Genomic DNA, 16,739 nt, shown 5'->3' on the forward strand with positions numbered 1-16,739 from the left:
GAGTCTTAGCCAAGGGTCACCGAAAGAGATATGGAAGCTGTGGACCAAATGCAAATTGACGGCATTATTCTTGCGGCCATACAGCGCAAGCAATTAGAAATTAAAGATCGAATCTGGCACCCAGGAAAGAAAACAGGTATCTCAGAAACTAGTTCAAGGGCCTGGGGCAATAATCTTAGGTATTTCTTGGTACCAAGGCACGAACCCCAGAAAAAACGAGTCAATTGTGTAGGTGTTGGGGGTTGGAGAGGTAGGGGTTGATGGTGAAGGGTAGGGGCCTAGGGGAGGATGATGGATGCAAGCTGCTGAACAGTGACCTTAAAACCACACATCTTTCGCCATCTTTTTTCCGCCTTTCCAAGCACGCGACACAAAAATCGCCTGTGCGCAACGGAACGAATTTTTTCTCAGTCGAAACGTTTGGATCGCCTCACAGACAGCCTGGTGTTCGATTGGAGGCGTGACATTCTCTCCAGTCTTCGCGATGAAGAGCGGCTAACGGCCGCTTGCTCAAGTGCAAGGGAATCTTGAAGAAGAGGATTAAAGTGTCATTCAATCACTTTGATATTGATGATATTATTTAAACGGAGGTTCAGTTCATACTATAATATTTAACACAGTTTTCAACTAACTATGCTGGTGTAATGTCACTAATTAATAAGCCATTCACGTGATATTAGATTCCTTCTAAGTATTTAAAATCAGTGCGGGTTTGATATCATTTTCTAAATTTTTCTTAGGACTTGCAAATTTTAGAAGTACACTGTATCTTTTTCTAAGTTAACTCATTGTTAGTTTTTTCAGAGTGGCTGATCCAAATTGGCGCAAAAAGTTTCCATGTTTTCACTATCTTCGATACCTCAATTCTTCTCCGGGCTATAAACTTTGGGAAAGACAAAATTTTTGTGTATCAAATGAAATATTTAGACTCTATGCCTAACTGACCGATACTTCATACGTTTATAGTGACTCATAATTTCCAGGGAGCAAAACGCAAGGAAATTTATCAGTGTTTTCATACTATATAATATGAGATACAAGCAGGAGAAAGAACTTTACTCATTGAGGCCTATCGTAGCTTTAATCACTGGCATTAGCATTCTTCAGTTAATTTGTGACGGCGACTAGTGAATGAGCGAACCGCACGTACCTCCTTCTACTCTTCGATTATCCTTCACCGGTTACAAATTGGCAGAGCCTGATATGTATCGGAACTACATCGCCATAAAACAAAATAGCGTTACGCATTACAACCATAATATTCTAAGCAAGAGAAAATCAAAACGCTTTCTTTCGAACACATATTTTGACTACCGGAAGCGATTTTCTCCCTCGTCAAGCAAGAGGGCCCACCACCGACTGAGACGCTGCAGAAGGGAAATACGGAAGCGTGGGTCGAGTGTCTCAAAACGGAAAAGCGAAAATTCATCGAGCATTTCCGACAACAACTCCACGTGACATAGCTCAAGTGGAAAGTTTTTCGAAGCGAAAAGACGTTTCAAAACGCAGTTTCCCTCCGAAATAGCGTAGTGAGCCGATTTCTAACTGATCAACCGAAACGAAGTATTTCCTTCACCTGAAGAATGCGAGGATAAAACTGCTCATTTTCTTAAGAATTTGGAACTTTTAATATCAGAAATCAATGGACCGAAGCATAAAATCGTAAAGATTAAGAATTTATTTTTATGTATCGTATGCACGCACGGCTGCTTTCACAGTTACGCGTTTTGGTTTATCTCCTGGTTACTTATAACTGCGCGATTTTGTTCACATTGTTGTATGATTTTTCTCTTAAGTTGCAAATAATAAAATGAACCTTTTTGGAAGGAATTTATCCGCAAATTTTAAGGATGTAATATTTTCCCGACATTTGCATGCACAATCAACTTCCACGTTTTTCGAATTCGGGACATGTAAGCTTTTTAAAATTGCTTTTTCATTAATACTATTCATATTACTGGGTACATTTCTATAAGCCGATAGCTGGGAGTAGCTGGTAAAGGCGTAATTTAATTTTCATTTAAAATTGTTTTTTTTCTCTTTCTCTCTGTCGTTCACACGAGTCACAGTGGGCTTTCCTTTACTTTCACCTTCATTGCAAAACCGCTCTCCTATTTTCGAGTTCGCGTTTCTAACGGGCGCTATCGATCCGATTTCCTGGGAACAAGCTCAATTACGTCCATACAAAAAGGGAAACGGGACGAGGTCCTTTTTGGCGGCATTATTCCTAAATTGTATGAATGAATGTAATATTATATATTAATTGGGTTAAAGATATGACTTTTCCAAAAATATCTCATTTGTCCACGATTTCTTCTAGACACTAGTAAGGACAGGATATATAAAAAGGCCATATTATTCTGTGTGACTTTCGATGCCGTCGCTGGTTTTATTTTGCTAATTAATCTCTAGTAATAGCGAAATTTTTTCGAAAGGTCGGCAAAGTGTAAAAATATGTCATTATTGCCTTTTTTCAGGAATTCAGAGCGCGTGAACAGTTGCGCATTTCTTTGAAACTGGGTCGATTCAGGGCGACAAAGTTTCACTTGATAGACATTTCAGTGTCCAAGGGGGTCTCCACGTAAAAGTGAATCCATAGCTCCGCTCACATCACATTTCTATATTTTCCATTCCTCCATATCCCTCGTGAGTTTAGAGCGCGGAGTTCATCGACCCACACGACGAATTGATTGCGCAAGAAATCCGCGCGGACTTTTATTCGTTCGTTCGGAGGACGCGAGGTGAGCGAAAGGCACGAGGAGACCCGGGATGAGTGGTGAACCGGCGGTGCTCAGGAGGCATCACCCCCGAGGGATGTTGATAAACCCGTGGATATTCTGCGCTGGTGGAAATGAAAATCCACCAAGCCTCATTGGCTCTCCACCATTCACAAAGGTCATCCACGCGCATCGAGTTGACCACGATGTTTTTTTGTATTTTTATCCGCAAAAAATTATTGGTGATGGAGAAGTAAATGAAGGAAACGAACGGTTGGAGAAGACGACAAACCTGGTGAACGCCTTAAAGAATCTTGCCGCACGTCTCTCTAATGTCGTAACACGTAATTCATGCAGATCTGTGTCATGTCGAAAGTCGGCTTTAAAGAACCTTTGGAACTCTTTCGATCTCCATAATTAACGGAAGAATTTGGAATGAAACTTTAATATGATCCAATGATGGCCGCTACTGCAATTGGATAAGTTTTTAAATTGAAATTTAGCATTCGCAACCCGAAATGAGTCTGCGCGTAGTGAAAGCTCTGTGGCGGACGGAGTGTACGTACACCTGTGGCACCCATGCCACGTCCAACGCGGAAGATTTTGTTCTCCGCGTCTGTCCTATTTAACGCCTGCAGATCCCTCGTCGCCTTTGTGTACATATTACGGAAAATAATCTTAAAAAAAGCTTCCAATGCATTTTATATGGAAATAGAGTAGCCTTTGGTTAGAGTAGGTGAGGATGTAGTGGTAGTCGTTGCTGGGCGAATTTCAAAGCATATTGGTTATATCCGAACTTTTGAGTGATTCCGCAGTGCTATTGACTTTCCAAACAATGCATTCTTGAAATATTAAAAATATTTATAAAAGTTTCTCGCGCCACCGAATACTAACCAGGTATATATAGCCATGGTATAGGAACCAGGTATAGATGATATAAGAACCAGGTATAGATAGCATGTGCCCTGTGGAACACGTTTTCTCGATATTTAGTAATTATAGTAGGTGCCTTTGCCGCCCTTCAGAGAAGATAACGGCTAGCTGTTGACGGGCATAGAACACTCTTTGCAATCTCATGGCAACCATACCACACAACAATGATTAATAAATGTATTGCGGTGTGATTTAAAATTGATGCTTGGGAATTAATATAACATTTTAATTTCCGAAAATAGAAATTTAATGTTCTCATTACTTAGTAATCTCATTACTTACTAATCTCATATTTTTACTCCTTCCAGGCCTAGCACAAGAAAATTTCAAATGCCCGGACGATTATGGATTCTACCCACATTCTTCATCATGTGACAAATACTGGAAGTGCGATGGAAATGCGGCTGAACTGAAGACCTGCGGAAATGGCCTCGCCTTCGATGCCTCTGACCCAAAATACCTGACGGAGAACTGCGATTATCTGCACAACGTTGACTGCGGAGACCGTAAAAATATCGGTAAGAGATCAAATCCTTCATATTTTTTAAGTAGAAAAAGATATGTTCTAGATAGCATTCTCCTATCTAGCATTTACGAGTCAAGATATGGGGTGATTTTTAGCAATTAAGGATCCTGACAGGGACTAAATGAAGTCTCGCGGTCTTAAAGCGCAGTTAAGTTACTTTGCCAGATGCATTCACGTGAAATCACCCCGTCGCTCTGGGACATATTCCAATTAAGCGCCTCATGCATCTGACTTTTTCCTGGAATATTTTAATGTATGTCATCGGGCATGGTAGTCTTGCGTTTGAAGGATGTCGACTTCTGATCGATGGGTCCCCATGGGCTTCCTCAGTACACGTACCACTAAACCCCAGTTATATGGTAATTTGAATACCAGTTTCTGTGAAACTACAGGTGACACAGAGGAAAAAACTGGGACCTCTATATTTAACTTCAGCTCTCATTTCACCGTCTGGTGCCAGGTAAGATTGCCCTCACCTATTCAACTGACCTTTATGTTGAGGACTGTAGTTTGATAGTGCCATGCTGCAATTTTAAAATTTTTTCCAAGAAATGAAACTAAGTGCAGTCCATACAATACCTAATTCATATTACAATTGATAATGTGCGGTGCCTTGTGGAAATTTTCTCTTGAAATTTTCTGGTATTCTTGAACTGAAATCATCTCTCGCATACTAAATATTGTAGTAACTCTACCGGTCCAGTGTTTAGCATGGTTCCTGGTTAATTTGAAGATTGTGAGTTCAAATTCCATCTTGGGTGAGAAATTTGTGATTTTATGTTTAGTTTTCTTGGAGCTTTTTCAAGAGAGTAATGTAATTTTGGCGATTGAATAACCTTAAAATCCAGTTACCAAAATTACCCATTTATTCCCTGCATTACAGAACCCGCAGTTGGTACCGCTCATTGTCCTCGTCTGTATGGTATCTTCCCTGACGAAAAGAAATGTGACACCTTCTGGAACTGCTGGGATGGTGAGGCCAGCCGCTATCAGTGCTCCCCTGGACTCGCTTACGACAGAGAATCACGCGTTTGCATGTGGGCTGACCAGGTCCCAGAGTGCCGAAATGAAGGTTAGTAAAATGGAAGTTGAAACAGTTATTATTTAGCTCCACCAGATCATTTCTCATGGCATTCATTTTTGGAAAGGTATTATTTTATTCAACAATTGCTTAAACTAATATGTGTGCACAATGAAATTATGAAGTGCATAATGTAACATAAATGTCTTGCATCTCACATCATCAGAACACAGTATCCCCCAAAATGAGTTCATACTGTTTTACACACACAGCTTAAGTATTTTTTTAAATAGTTAACTCATTTGGTGAACATTTAAAAACACAAATGTGACACTCTTTATTCTCGCTTTTCTTACCTTTATTGGTACAGGTACATTATTATAGCCTGCCAGTTATTATTTAGTTTTAACGCAAGTAATGTATGGCATATTACTTACTTCATTTGCAAATGATAACGCTGCTAGGAAGGTTGATCAGACCCACAAAGTGAGATCATTTCAGTAGAGAGCAAATTAAACAGAAAAACACATTTGGTGTTTCATAAATACAAAATAAGAATAAATATATTAATCCTACTCTGCTACATGCTTCTTCTGTTTTTCATACATACTCATGTAATACATGTGAGGAGTCATAACAGCATGAAATGTCATATGCTGAATATTAATGCATGTTTCCTCACTCACTCATTCACCCATGTGTACCTCTCTTTTCACTCTCAGAGGTTGCTGGAGGTTTCTCCTGCCCTGCTCCCGGTGAAATTGCCAACAGTGGAACTTTCTCTCGTCATGCTCACCCTGATGATTGCCGCAAGTACTACATTTGCTTGGAAGGAGTTGCTCGTGAGTATGGTTGCCCCATTGGCACTGTCTTCAAGATTGGAGATGCTGAAGGCACTGGAAACTGCGAAGACCCTGAAGATGTCCCCGGATGGTGAGTTTTTTCTTTTTGGCCATTACCTATTATGGCCTGTTTTGAAATTGTAATGGATGTCGAATTCTACTCATTCTTATTGCATTGAAAAATCATCGTTATATTTTTATGTTAAGCTTCACAATGTAAATTTTAAATGGACATTTCGCATTGTTGGCATTAAAATATCAATATTTTAAGTCCACTGCTGCCATAGTCAATTGTTATAGTACACATGTGCAGTCAATTGCTGTTTATATGAAATAATTCCCAATAATTATAATTATTTTAACCAAAGCACTAACATATGACATTTATTATTAAATCAGTTGGGGCTGATTATTATTGAAGATGGGCACCATCTACTACTCTGTGGGCCTTTACAGTTGCATGCTACAGAGGGTGAAATATTTCACGCACAACTTGTATAAATGAGATGTAATTTATTAGTTTTTCAATATAACATCTCTCTTTTTGTTATTAATTTTTTATTGTGAACGGGATATTTTTGTTTGTTCTTTAATAACTAGTGTGATGCTTTAATAACTAGAAAGGAACAAGTCCGCTAATAACTAGGGATCTACCAGCAACCATTCAAATGACCAGATATCTTTTTACTTTTTTATACAAAATATGGATAAAGTTTCTTATAATCAAAAAATTATGCAAAAAATCAGCTTTTTTATAAAATTTTCAGTTACATAAATATTGAGTTCAGGCAAGCAATATTCAAAGCATCGTTATACAGGGAATGCTAAAAGATTTTTGCAAAGGGGGTTGTGATCCTGAAGTGCTACACCCAATAGATGTTGTCAATGAAAATTTTGATTTCTTCATTTTTGCTAGATTGTTTCTTTTTATTCAATTAGTTGCCATCTGTAATTAAACTCTCCTAGATATAAAAAAGTATTATGCTGGGCAGTGATAAGAAAGGAAAAAATGGCTAAGGTGCCATGATAATGTAGTACCTAATTTTAAATAAACATGCCGATCACTTAAAGTTAATCTGAAGAGATGTATAAGAAAATTTTTGATATTCAATTTTTATCTCAAATGTCTTTCTCTTTCTTTCTTTGGGGTGAGGGTACATGCCCGTTGCACCTCTTATCTTTAAATGCAAATTTCTATATAAAGTGAATTCTATTATGATATAGTAAAATGAGTCTTTGCATGATAATTCATAAAAAATGGTTGATTTTTACTTTCTCAGAAATATTTTCTCTTTAATTCAATTGAAGCATTTACAAAAAACTGTTTCAATAGAAAACTAATAACTTTCTAACATTAATGAATATAGTAATGCATGATCTAATCATGCGTTTTTAGATTTAAATTTTTCTTCAGTGCACTTATTTTAATAGTAGTAACATAGACACATGTTTACAATTAACAGCCATCAATTACATTTTTGTCTTGTGTTAAATCAATTGGCTAACCAATCAATGTACACCCTGTGGCATTAATTTCTTTTACTCTGTGAAAAACTTTCATTTACCCATATTCATAATTTTTTTAACCATTCTCTTTGTATAATATCAATTGGTGATTTTCTGTAACCGAATGCGGATTGTTTCAATTATTCATGTTTGATAAGATAAACTTCTTCTGTTGACTATTATTTCAACTTGTCTTTTCAAACTTTTACTACACTGTATACTATCTTACATTAATATGGTAGGTACCCATTCTTCATTTTCAAAATTTCGACAGTGCAATTTTTTCTCAACTCAAGCCAACAATTAAAATGACACAGCAAGTCTATAAGTCCTTGACCTTCTTACACATCATTAAGCAATAATTCATCCATGAAATGCTCAGAAGGTTCATTAGTATACACCTCAGCTGTTACACTTGGCATTCTCGTTATTTTATATAAATATGATTCCTCAAAAAATATCATAACAAATGCTAAAACATCTATACCCTCGCTGCTGACCGATAACAGTGAGGACTATTATGGAGACCTGGATCTGAAGAGCATCCGCAAGAGTGAGCTCCTCGCTGGACTCCAAGGAAACAACAGCCCACCAAGGAATGTTCCTGCCCCCAAGAACGCCAAGCCTCGCCCATCATCTTCCCAATCTCGTTCTTCAGGCCCTGCACCCCCTCCTGCCTTAGCTTCCCGCCCTGCACCCTCCAAGGCTGATTATGATGATGCCGCTTAATTATTTTATTCAGTAGAAATATCAGTGGCTCAAAAGCCATGCAGTTGACATCTTAACTTACTTTCAATGACTCAAAACCAGTGTCTGTTTAAAATATGCCTCCAGTGCCTCTAATAATGGTGATTTCTATCATCAAGGAGACAAACCCAATTGCTCATCAATATCTTCTAAATAATATTAAATCCCATTGATGCCCCTGCTTTTTTTTTTAATGAATGTGGGCATTTCTGGAAGTGTAGTGCAGTTCCCCTCATCTGGTTTGAAGTTACTGGGGCAACACGTTTTATTATGGACCCTTTAGTAAGGAGTAATGTGAGTGGCATATTGCCCAAGGAAAGAACCATAAAAGCAAAGGCTCTGGATGTCATTGCCATGTTTCAAGTAATGTACAATACATGTGGTTAAAATTTCTGGAAAAAAGTTTTTGTAATTAAATTATAGCCTAAATGAGAGATAAGTTTTTATCTACTTTTGAAACTCTTGTGCCACAGATTGAAAATGTTTTATTACCATCAGGGAAGCTTTAAAAAATAGATGTGTTACAATGAAATTATTAATTCTAGCATAAATTATACTTCTAGTTTTTATGTTATCTGTCAGAATGTTTCCTTATAGTCTGTTGTTTCTCTTATTTTTTATTGTTTCTCTGAAACTGTTAATTTTCATTTTATGGCAGAGAGCTTTAATATGAAAATTGTTTTAAAAAGCAAAACAAAAATTGCCATCTAAGGTATTGTTAATTTACAACATTGTATAAAGGAAGGATTTGCATTGCAAATGTTCAATGCAGATCCCATAATTTAAAACTATACCATGCTCACTCTTTTTGGAGTTGAAAAAAATGTAAACATACACCATCAGTCATCAGTATCATTCAAAAAATATATAATAAAAATTATATTCGGTGTTATTTTAATGCTAATTATTCCACAATATTGAGTTTATTCCTGCCCATCCTTCAATGGTACACATTAATGTTTTCACACCACAAAACCCGGAGCATTGGAAAATTTTATGCTCATGTGTAATATCAAGGATTAGGATAAACTACACTTCATTTATTAGCTCCTTCTATTCTAACAGCCTGGAAGGCATGAGTAATTCTGTTCTCTTTTCATGTTTCTAATTTTCTTGTAGCTAACATTTAATTTGGTTTGTAGTTAATTACATAAGTTTTAATCACGGGCAATTCTCAAACTTCTTCCATTCTTTTATGTAAAAACAAACTTTTCTATTGTAATTAACATTCCACACACTCTTGCTCATTTCTGTTTGACTATACTGCGTGCCTGTCAATATGTATAAATCGGCCCCCATCTGTAAATTTAATAATGGTTTTGCATGCCATCATTCAATAATCCATTCATATTACAATTTGGCTTTTCGCTGCTTGCCCATTCTTTGATCTACAGTGAGGACTATTATGGAGACCTTGATGTGAAAAAGCTACAAAAGTTGGGACTAAGGAAATAATTCTTTGATTCTTCTATAACTGAGCAAGTACCTCGAAGAATCCATTAAGCCATGCCAGCAAGGTTTGAGATTGGCCTCTGTGCCAGATAAAATTCCACAGCAAGAAAATCCACAGCTGTTTGAACTTGGAGCCAACTCACAACCATAATTTCATATTTATAAAATGGTAAGCTGGGTAACTGTTTTAAGTATCAATTTATGAAGAAATGTTAATTTAATCATGTCAGTGTGGACCAAAAATGAATTGATGAAAAAATGAGAACAGAAGTGACTAATTAAAATGCAGATTTCATAATGGCTGCATGACTCAGGAGTATGTCACATGTTTCAGCTAAATAAATGTGTTTCCAACTGCTGTGCTGACATATCCATTTTTGTGCAGATATTGAGTTAATGATGATATTGATTATGTTTATGTTTTGTAAATAAAATTTCTACTAAATATGTGAGGGTTTAATTCACTTTCAGCCATAGGAGACTAAGCTTCAAATCTTCAAAATTATGAGACCCATTTATAGATAGTATGCAGTTAGAAAATCTGCCAAGCTCTGCTGACGTGATTACTCACTGAAAGCAGGGATATTGTATATCAATTAAAGTTTCTTAAATTATGCATGCAAAATATAGATAACAATGCATGCTGCATTTAATTCATGCGATTAAGATGGGAGGTATAGCATGAAAATTCATAAATTCGTGTTTGCCTTGAATATATGTAAGATTGGGATACGAATGAGCGTGAAATTCAGGAAATTTAAAAAAACAGAGGAAAGACAAAATTTCTTAAGTTATTTGATTTCATAATTATAATTCAATACCTACCTTCAAATTAAATTCCTACACATATGGGTACTACAGTGCAATTTATGCTGATGGAAATCTAGTAGCTTTTGGCTGGGAATTGCAACCATTTATCAACTATTGTCCCTTATTTAAACCAGGTGCCATACCTCTTTACCCCCAGCATACCCAAACAGTGTTTGATCAGAGCACCAGGAGTTCCTTGGAAATTGGACGCAATACAGTGAGAGGAACTATTCCTTGCCCTCGTGTTCAGTTTGAGGTTAACAATGGGGATCATCAACTGATGAATGGGATTCACATCTTCACAAAATAATATGTGCTTTTCACCTAAAGGATAGCTTTATACAAGGTTAACTCAACCATAATCTCTCATACAAATCTTCTAGTTAAAGGCTTGGGTCAATTAAAGATTGCTTATAGCAAACGAATGTGAGCATGCATAATGACATTGAAACAATCACTATTTTTATGTTTCAGTATCAAAGCATCAAATATTGTGATCTGTAAGTTTTAAGGCAAGTCACATACATGCAAGTAATTGGTTACACTTATGTTTGGTTATTCCACCGTGGTTATTCCATTAAATTCCATTCCAGTCTCTATCATTTAAAGGAATATCAGACCTAAAAAATATATTTTGTTGCCTCTTGGACATACTATTTTAATTAAGTCTGTTTGTGTAACCAACAAATTTTAAACAACAAATCAATGGAAAAATTTCAAAAGCTTATTTTTTGTCATTGCATATTAAATTAATTAACATTAAATCAAATATTCAAGTGATTAAATATTTTTTTATATAAAAATGAAAAATAGAATGACAAGAGATGAATTTATTCATTTGAAATAATTATCCAATCATTCACACACTACCAATTATTTCTTCAAAGTATTTTAGGACTTTTGAATATAATGAGAGATGTTTGGATATTTTATTCCTCATGAAGGCAAAATAGCACTTGAAGATCACAAAAAAAGCATATATGCCAGAGTATAATATAAAAATTAGTGGATTAATTATCTTTTTCTGAAAATGATTTCAAACAGCTTAAGTTTCCTGAGCTATAGTCTTGCTGCATTAACAGTACATGACGAGTTCTAGATTTGGATGAAACAATATACTGAATTTTAAACATTTGTTTTCCAGCATTAGAACGTTAATCTGTGGATTAACTTAGCAAATTGCAGGTATAAATTATGTTAAGTTTACATCTTAAGAAAAATGTGGATTAGCATTTATTGAGTACTATTATATAATAATCACGGATTATCTGAAATGTGTGAGCCAGTTTGTGAAGTAAATCTCATTTTTTCAAGAAAAATTTCAAATATTCAAAGGAAACATATCACTATTATGAAAATATCAGAGATGTGAAATATATGTTAATCTATGTTAATATGTACATTGCATTAGGGGCAAAAAAAAGGGAATGCAGGTAAGAAAATGTAATCTAGAAGATTTAACTGAGACACAAAGGAGGGAGTAACTGGAGATTGTCTCAGAAATTCTGAGTAAAGGTAGACATGGATGCAGATAAGACATGGGTGCAGTTGGGAAAAGGTGGAAAGATTATTTAAAGAGGATATATGAAGCAGTAAATAAAGCAATGAAAATGGTGAAAGGTTCAGGGAGCCATGGATTACAGAAGAGATAATTAGGAAGATGAATAGGAGAAGGAAATGGAAAAATGTGGCATAAAATTAGGTATAAGGGAGTAAAAAGAGATAAATGATGTACTGAAGCAGGAAACCACCTCAGTAAAATAAACAGGGTGGAAGTAACAGCGAGGATATGGAGAGTTAAAGTACAGGAGGAGTGAAATGGTAGCACTGTCCAGGAATATTAAACTCAACTCTCAGGAAGTAAAAAGATAAAATGTACACATACTTTCAATGAAACAATGGTGAAACTATTTAATTGGTCAGGTAAAGATGCAATGAATATATAGAGAGACTGTTCAGTAAATTTATCAGTCCAGTAAGTGTTGATAGAAAAAGAGAACTTGATGTTGATTAGGATAGCTTGGGTTTAGGAATAATTAACTCTGAGATAATAAAGACATTTAAGGAAATAAAATGAAATAGGGACTTAGGGATTTAACATCTCCGTGGAACAACTTAAGGCTTTAGGAAAACATTAAAATAAGAGAATTTATTAGATCATTGTAGGGTGTAGGATTAGGGAAGAATTTGGCCAGCAGACTCCTATGTTCAATACTAATTCCCATCCCAAAAATATATAACTAATCATATTGGAGGTCTATAGGTCAAGTTTGATTTTGCACACAGCTGAGGTGGTGCCTAGTATGATCAACTAATGTATGAAGAAGAAGGAAAATGATTACTCAGGGGATGATCATTTAGGGTTCAGGATGCCATAGGAGTTATCAGAACACTGACAGAAATAAATATAGAACAAAATGAGGATGAGTCCGTTTTGTTTAATGGATTTTGGGAAGGTATTCAACTGAGTAAACTGGATAGAGTAAATGAATGCATTTCAGAAAATAGGCATAGATTGAAAGGATATGCAAATTATGTGAAACCTATATATGTCCACGCAACTGTGGGTAGCAGATTGAGAGTCAAATGGGCAGTTGAAGGTCTGAGGGTTGAAACACTGATGACTTTCAACATAGAAATGGAGGAAAAGGTAAAATAGGCATGGAAAGATCTGGAGACAGGAATGGAAGTCGGTGGGAAATTCATAAAATCAGATGTTTTAATGATTATACTTTGGTTAGCCAATCATCCAATGGATTGCAATCATTGCCAAGCACATGGCAATATTTGCGTGACAGGTGCGATATGACACCACTGTAATTAAAGAAAGGTAATGAGATTCTGGAGAGAAAGCAAGGCTGAGGCAAAGAGTAGAATTCCAGGGCCTAAACTGGAGTTGGTAAAGGATTTTGTTGGCTATTAAGTGGTTTTAAGGAACATGGGCAAAGTAATTGCAACACAAAGAGAACTGTATGACACAATGAATCTTTTGAAAATGGAGGGAATTGATGACAAAGAAATTGAGTTAGGACTAAAGGAAAAATTTGATAAACTTTATCATGAAGCATAATTTTGTAAAGTGTGGAAACCCAGTCCGTCATAGAGGCAAGAGTTATAGATAAGCTTAAATTGGAGGCTTTAAGTTGTGGGTGTTGGAGGAGGATGAAAAAAGTAAAATCAGCAGAAGGAAAACAAATATGGAAATACAAGGTATATTAGTGGAAGAGAGTGTGTTTTAGGGAAAGAGAGGAATGATGAATAATTAAATACATGCGTTAACTCATCGATATCTGATCAAGTACTTACCACCAGGCACGGTAATCATCACGGCCAGCATCAGCGCTTGTGTACATCATAGACCATTCCTTTTGAGCATGGCAGGATGGAGGTGGCCCCAGACCTGCCGACGGCTACTCTGGAGCAGGCATTGTTCAGGGGGTAGATATTTCTGTGCCAGCATGGTTTGAATATGGCAAAAAAGCAACACATGAGATTTTTGACAACATGGTGCGATTACTTACGTTCAGTAATTGACATTAGATTTCAGTAGAACCATTCATTCATTTATTAATTCACTGATGTCTTAAAATGAATGAAATGGATTTTGACTTTGGATAATATGATAGAGTTTTGTAATTGCCATTTGCAGCATACGAGATGAAAGTGATGTTTTACAGGTGCATTATTACTACAATTCCCATAATGTGGTCCCACTCTTAATAATTTTGAATGGTGTAGCATGTGTATATTAAATGTCCTCTAAACACTTATGATTTCATCTGTATGTTGGAGTACATACAATGTAAGATTGTTGAATGTGGCCTAATTTTTCCGTGTATCTTGGGGAAATATTAAATTTAGAAGGAACTGGAATTACATATCCTCTAAAAACTTCTGATTTCATCTCTATGTTGAGGAACATACAATTTTGGGAAAAATCCAAAGGAGGCAAGAGAAATAGATGCATGATGTTTTCATTGGATAGGGAATGTTGGAGACTGTGGTAGTAAGAAAAAGTTAGGTCGGCAAGGTCAAAGAGACCAAGCTTGATGGAGTGAAAGGAGACAGAAAAGTATGAGGAGTTGAAAAAGAGTTTATTTTAATTTCAGGAGTCATGCTGTTTAATGTAAAATGAGCCTTATGATTGCAGGAGTGGTTATGCAGTGTGTCCAATCAAAACCTACCTATCTTAACCATTCGGATGCCATTAATTAATAATTATAACAGAAACAATTCTTAAAAGATATTTAATGAGGATAATTTCTAAAATTAATTTTTTTTTGATGGATTGGTTTACATCCTGTATCTCGGAATCATCAGTCTAAATCCAACTCTACATGTTTAATTCCTGAAAATCACCACATGGGTAGGTACTGACTTCATTTAGAAGTACAATGATATGATTATAAATTTCAAGATCTATTTTAAATTATTCAGATTGTGAATGAATAAATAAAATGATAACTCCAGTCAACTAATTGTTTCTTCCTATAATCCAACAGAAATCTCAGCCAATGTCAACCACTACCTCCAAAAATTGGTCCATTCTCTACCATTCTATGGGACGGACACAAATCATTTGCTCAACCTTCTCCACTCAACTTCTCTCCCTCAGCCACAATACACATTGAATCTCCACACTCTGATGGCATCTCCTACTACTATCAATTTAAATTACCTACTCCTAATATTCTCAGTTATGAGTTTTGAAGGAATCTCTCCCACCTCATGTTAACCCTCAATTCCTTCTCCTATCTTAATAAAAATTACCTCCATATCAAAGCCCGTACAATGTTCTCCATCCTCTTCCCTGTGACAGAGATGGCTGTGCCACTAATATTTAAGTAAAAACCTATTGAGTGGATTTTTTTGTGTTTTGTGCCATCATCACACCTGTGATATACTTATATTTATTTTTACGAACATTTTTCTCTGAGTGTGTCTGTAAATGTATTTATGGTATATACATACACACATTAGATTTCTATTTCTAATAAGATTAGATTTCTAACCTCTTCGAGTGGTTTTGATCTCAGAGCAACTAGAGTCTCCTTCAGATATCATACTATTGCCCCAAAAATCATCATTTCAACAAAAGCAGTAAGTTTGTATAATTTCTTTGAACCTCCAGAATTGCATTAATAATAAGGGCCCTATCTTTGGATAGGAACCTTATGGCCTAAATTTTTATTGGGTGGCATTTAATTTGAATGGTCTGCAGACAGACAATCAAATGAAAGAATAATACAGTTTACATTATACCAAATGGACTGAAGAAAGGTGTCCCCAAATACGAGGGTGGTCTGAAAAGTTTCCAAACTCAGTGTCCGACCAGAGTGTTAATGTGCATCTGTTTTCTATCAGTTGTGTCAGATTAACATTGCATCATTTTTTTCTGTTTTGATCATGCTTTTATCTTTTTACAACAAGATCAGCTATTTCTGATTGAAAAATTTTCTAGGCGAGAAAAAAATTAATTTGGCCATGGTTAATTTGAATAAATCTAACTGAGAGGTTGCCCATACAGCTGTGGTCCACCCTCTCCTATGCCATACATGTGCTTGCCTCTTTCATTGGCACCTTATGAAATGAGTTCTCTTTAATGGGGAACAGATATTGCAGATGATTTAACTATCAGAGGACATCATCCACCTGAAGTATACAGTTGTAATATGATATTCAATGACAAAAGGAGACTAATTTTTTCAGTGAACTTGTCCTTCATACTCTCTTGTGGGTGCATAACATGATCAGTAGCTGTGGGTTTATTACATCAGTTGAACCATAAAATTTCAGCTTAGCTCACAGGTAATATTAATTTCCACTTCAAAATGAGTTATTTTGGCTATCTCATACTTCATGCAATTTTGGCTTCTTGATTTTTTTTCACCATCTTATATGGTTGCAATTGGTGTTTCTGGCTGTCAAATGATAGGGGTTTGTGGTTTATCCGATGTTCACACTGTATACAATGGCAAATTATACATGCTATTCTGATATATTCAAATGACTAATTGAGAAAAGTTGAGATGCTAGCCGCCCATTAGAAAGAGGTTGGTAGCTATGCATTTTGTTGGTGAGTGTCTTTAAGAGCCTTTCACTCTCATTACAATTTGCTTAGAGGTAGTTATGTAACTTATATGATGAGCACAATAAAATAGGTAGATTTATGCTGGAGTTTTTGA

At 35.9% G+C, this 16,739-nt stretch overlaps 1 protein-coding gene across 2 annotated transcripts in view; it reads left to right on the top strand.

Moving 5' to 3' along the window:
• The window catches only part of Gasp (Chitin binding Peritrophin-A domain-containing protein Gasp), a 29,019-nt gene extending 18,828 nt beyond the window's left edge, over positions 1–10,191 (top strand). Inside the window, exons 2-5 of one of the 2 annotated variants that reach the window (XM_071585377.1) lie at positions 3,959–4,168; positions 5,060–5,248; positions 5,920–6,130; positions 9,687–10,191. In XM_071585377.1, coding sequence (XP_071441478.1) covers positions 3,959–4,168; positions 5,060–5,248; positions 5,920–6,130; positions 9,687–9,747 — 671 coding nt within the window. In that variant the 3' untranslated portion in view covers positions 9,748–10,191. Of the gene's footprint in view, positions 1–3,958; positions 4,169–5,059; positions 5,249–5,919; positions 6,131–8,054; positions 9,185–9,686 lie in introns of those variants that run through there. The other variant, XM_071585369.1, reaches the window with a different exon arrangement.
• Positions 10,192–16,739: the final 6,548 nt, after the last annotated feature.

The sequence above is a fragment of the Hetaerina americana genome, unplaced genomic scaffold, assembly GCF_022747635.1.
Source record: "Hetaerina americana unplaced genomic scaffold, ioHetAmer1.1.p SCAF_1, whole genome shotgun sequence".
NCBI classification, from domain to species: Eukaryota; Metazoa; Arthropoda; class Insecta; order Odonata; family Calopterygidae; genus Hetaerina; species Hetaerina americana.